The sequence below is a fragment of the Penaeus monodon genome, chromosome 28, assembly GCF_015228065.2.
Source record: "Penaeus monodon isolate SGIC_2016 chromosome 28, NSTDA_Pmon_1, whole genome shotgun sequence".
Lineage (NCBI taxonomy): Eukaryota > Metazoa > Arthropoda > Malacostraca > Decapoda > Penaeidae > Penaeus > Penaeus monodon.
Genome location: NC_051413.1, coordinates 26,479,297 through 26,479,945, shown reverse-complemented (window position 1 = coordinate 26,479,945; position 649 = coordinate 26,479,297). Strand labels below are relative to the sequence as shown.

Here is a 649-nt window from a genome sequence, read left to right as displayed (position 1 = left end):
GGTAATTGTTGTTTTATGTCATTAGCGTAACCTTCAGAGGTTTCATATTGAGTGATATGGTATGAATGATAATTGTCAATTTTGAACACAGTTTATTTTTAGTATGTAAACATTATTTTGTTTTGTTTGTGTCTTTCGTGCTATTGAATATCAGTTGTCATCTTTGCTCAAAATGCTGCAAAAGCACAAGTTTCAGTTTGAAAATTAGTTAGTAAAATAGGGCCCTTCTACTTTCTCTTGTTCATAGTAGAAATTGTAGTGGGAAAAATCATAGAATTTGATGGGTAGCCATAAATTCCAAAGTAAAGTTAATGTTGCTATTAATCTCTGTAGTACAATAAATAATTACAAATATTATAGCAAGACCACACCATTCTGTATCACCACTTCCCTCTCTAACAGGATCCGGCCCAGGTCGTGGGTAGCAGCAATTGCATGACACTGATGGAGTCTTGGGGCGAGTACAATGAGGACCTCCACATCACGGTCACGATGCCCTCACTAGAGGTGGGAACGGTCGGAGGTGGAACGGGACTTCACCCACAGTCTGCCTGCCTGAACATGCTGGGGGTCAAAGGTCAGTCCGTGGGTAAGGATCAGTTTTAGGATCAATTCATATTGCCTGCAAACTGATGTCCTTTCCTTTGGT

The 649-nt window shown here is 39.9% G+C and overlaps 1 protein-coding gene across 1 annotated transcript in view; it reads left to right on the top strand.

The window, feature by feature from the left end:
* LOC119591446 (3-hydroxy-3-methylglutaryl-coenzyme A reductase-like) overlaps positions 1-649 on the top strand; it is a gene marked incomplete in the record, with an annotated part of 71,751 nt that overhangs the window by 67,454 nt on the left and 3,648 nt on the right. Inside the window, 1 exon segment of the mRNA XM_037940187.1 lies at positions 403-589. Coding sequence (XP_037796115.1) covers positions 403-589 — 187 coding nt within the window.